The sequence below is a fragment of the Meleagris gallopavo genome, chromosome 20 (assembly GCF_000146605.3).
Source record: "Meleagris gallopavo isolate NT-WF06-2002-E0010 breed Aviagen turkey brand Nicholas breeding stock chromosome 20, Turkey_5.1, whole genome shotgun sequence".
Classification (NCBI taxonomy): domain Eukaryota; kingdom Metazoa; phylum Chordata; class Aves; order Galliformes; family Phasianidae; genus Meleagris; species Meleagris gallopavo.
In genome coordinates, this window is record NC_015030.2 from 3,251,727 (window position 1) to 3,253,414 (window position 1,688).

Here is a 1,688-nt window from a genome sequence, read left to right on the forward strand (position 1 = left end):
AGACTTCTAAAATTTTCCTCCATAACTGCTGTTGCAAATCAAATTACCTAGACTTCTGCTTTAACAGTTCACAAAAAAGCATCACGTGTTTTTGTGAACATTTTGGAGATCTGTGTCAAAATCCTCTGTAATTGATTATTACTGCATTGTCTGCTTATAGATTAAGATAATCCCTAACCTTCAAAACTTGCAAGGCACTCGTTTACCTGTCACCATGTTTGAGACAATCACATATGAAAGGTCACATTATAATTTGTAACACTAAATATTAAGAACCACATTTTGAAGATGCACAGTGCCAGTGTCAGTTTCAGTGGTACATTCTAAGCAATGATACATTCTTCTGATACCTATGGTACACCTTCAACTGACACATTCCCAAGAAGTGCAGAAGCCAGTTTTGCAGTGGGTAGCAATGAGATGTGTGATAGAGCAGAAATGCACACAGGAAGTGCACAAATACAGCCTGAATAAACAGAATATGACGTGCAAGTGGGGCACAGCAGCTCAATCAGCTGGATAAGATGACGGCTTTTCAGCAGCTGATGACTTTAAGTACATGCTTTCCTATCCCAGCGAACTCTGCCATTTCCCTTGTGAGACTGAATATTCAGAACATGAGTGTCCTTACTACTTCCTTCTGATGGACCACTGTCAGCTGATTCAATGGAATAACTTCTGCTGGGTCAGATTTCCAAATCTGGGCTTTCCTGGTTTATTGTTGGCCTACCTAGATTCATCAAAAGCACAGACAATGAAGCAGGATAGGTTTCATCAATTTCATCACTTCTCCAAAAGCGACACACAGCGCTAATCCACTTCATATGATTTTAGATACACGAAACTAAGTTTTGCAAGTTACCCGTGGTGGGGACATAGCATCAAACACAAAGCTGGGTGCTCTGTAAGCCGTTTGCCTCAGATAGGGCCAGGTGAGCACCATTACAGACATCTGTGCTGGAAGAGATCTGGGAGCAGAACTGCTTCCATTGCACAGCACAGCTCTGCTGCTCACGCCTGAGGCTCCTCAGAAATAACACCACGTGTGTGCTGCCCTTCATGTTTTATATGAAACATGAGACATATGACATATGTTTTATATGAAACATGAAACTAAAAACGTTGAATTACAACTCGCAAGCTCAAGATGGACTGCAGTTAGGTGCAGAAATGACTTTATGTGGCAGAAGCACACAAATGTTAGCTCGGTTGCTTTCTGTGTATGGAGCAGGAGGTTCCACACGGCTCAAACTCAGGGCCCTTAAATCCAAGCCCCGGGTGGAAGCAAAACACATATCTGGAAAAAAATAAATAAAACCGTAAATCCCAACTACCTGTTGAAAAACAGTTTCAAGGTTATAATTAACCCGCAATTATTAATTTAAAAAGAAAAAAAGACTAGAACCATCAATGCCTCACCGATGAATTTCTCCACGATCACTTCCTGAGCCACCGGGTCCCCATACACGGTTCTCAGGTTCCCGAGGAGCGCCCGCACCTCCTGGCTCTCGGTGAAGCTCTCCAGGATGTTTCCCCTGGAGATGACATCTGCCTCCCGGCTCCCGCTTTCCTCCGAGCCGGCTCCATCCGTCTCTCCCACAGCCATCGCCGAGGCCGCCACTGCGCTCCGCGTAACAGCGCTGCGCGTTATAGCGCCACCACAGCCGCGTTACCGCGCTCAGGCCGCG

The 1,688-nt window shown here is 45.0% G+C and overlaps 1 protein-coding gene across 1 annotated transcript in view; it reads right to left on the minus strand.

The window, feature by feature from the left end:
- TBCD (tubulin folding cofactor D) overlaps positions 1-1,682 on the minus strand; it is a 108,308-nt gene extending 106,626 nt beyond the window's left edge. The window contains exon 1 of the mRNA XM_003211411.3: positions 1,420-1,682. Coding sequence (XP_003211459.2) covers positions 1,420-1,606 — 187 coding nt within the window. The 5' untranslated portion in view covers positions 1,607-1,682. The remainder of the gene's footprint in view (positions 1-1,419) is intronic.
- Positions 1,683-1,688: the final 6 nt, after the last annotated feature.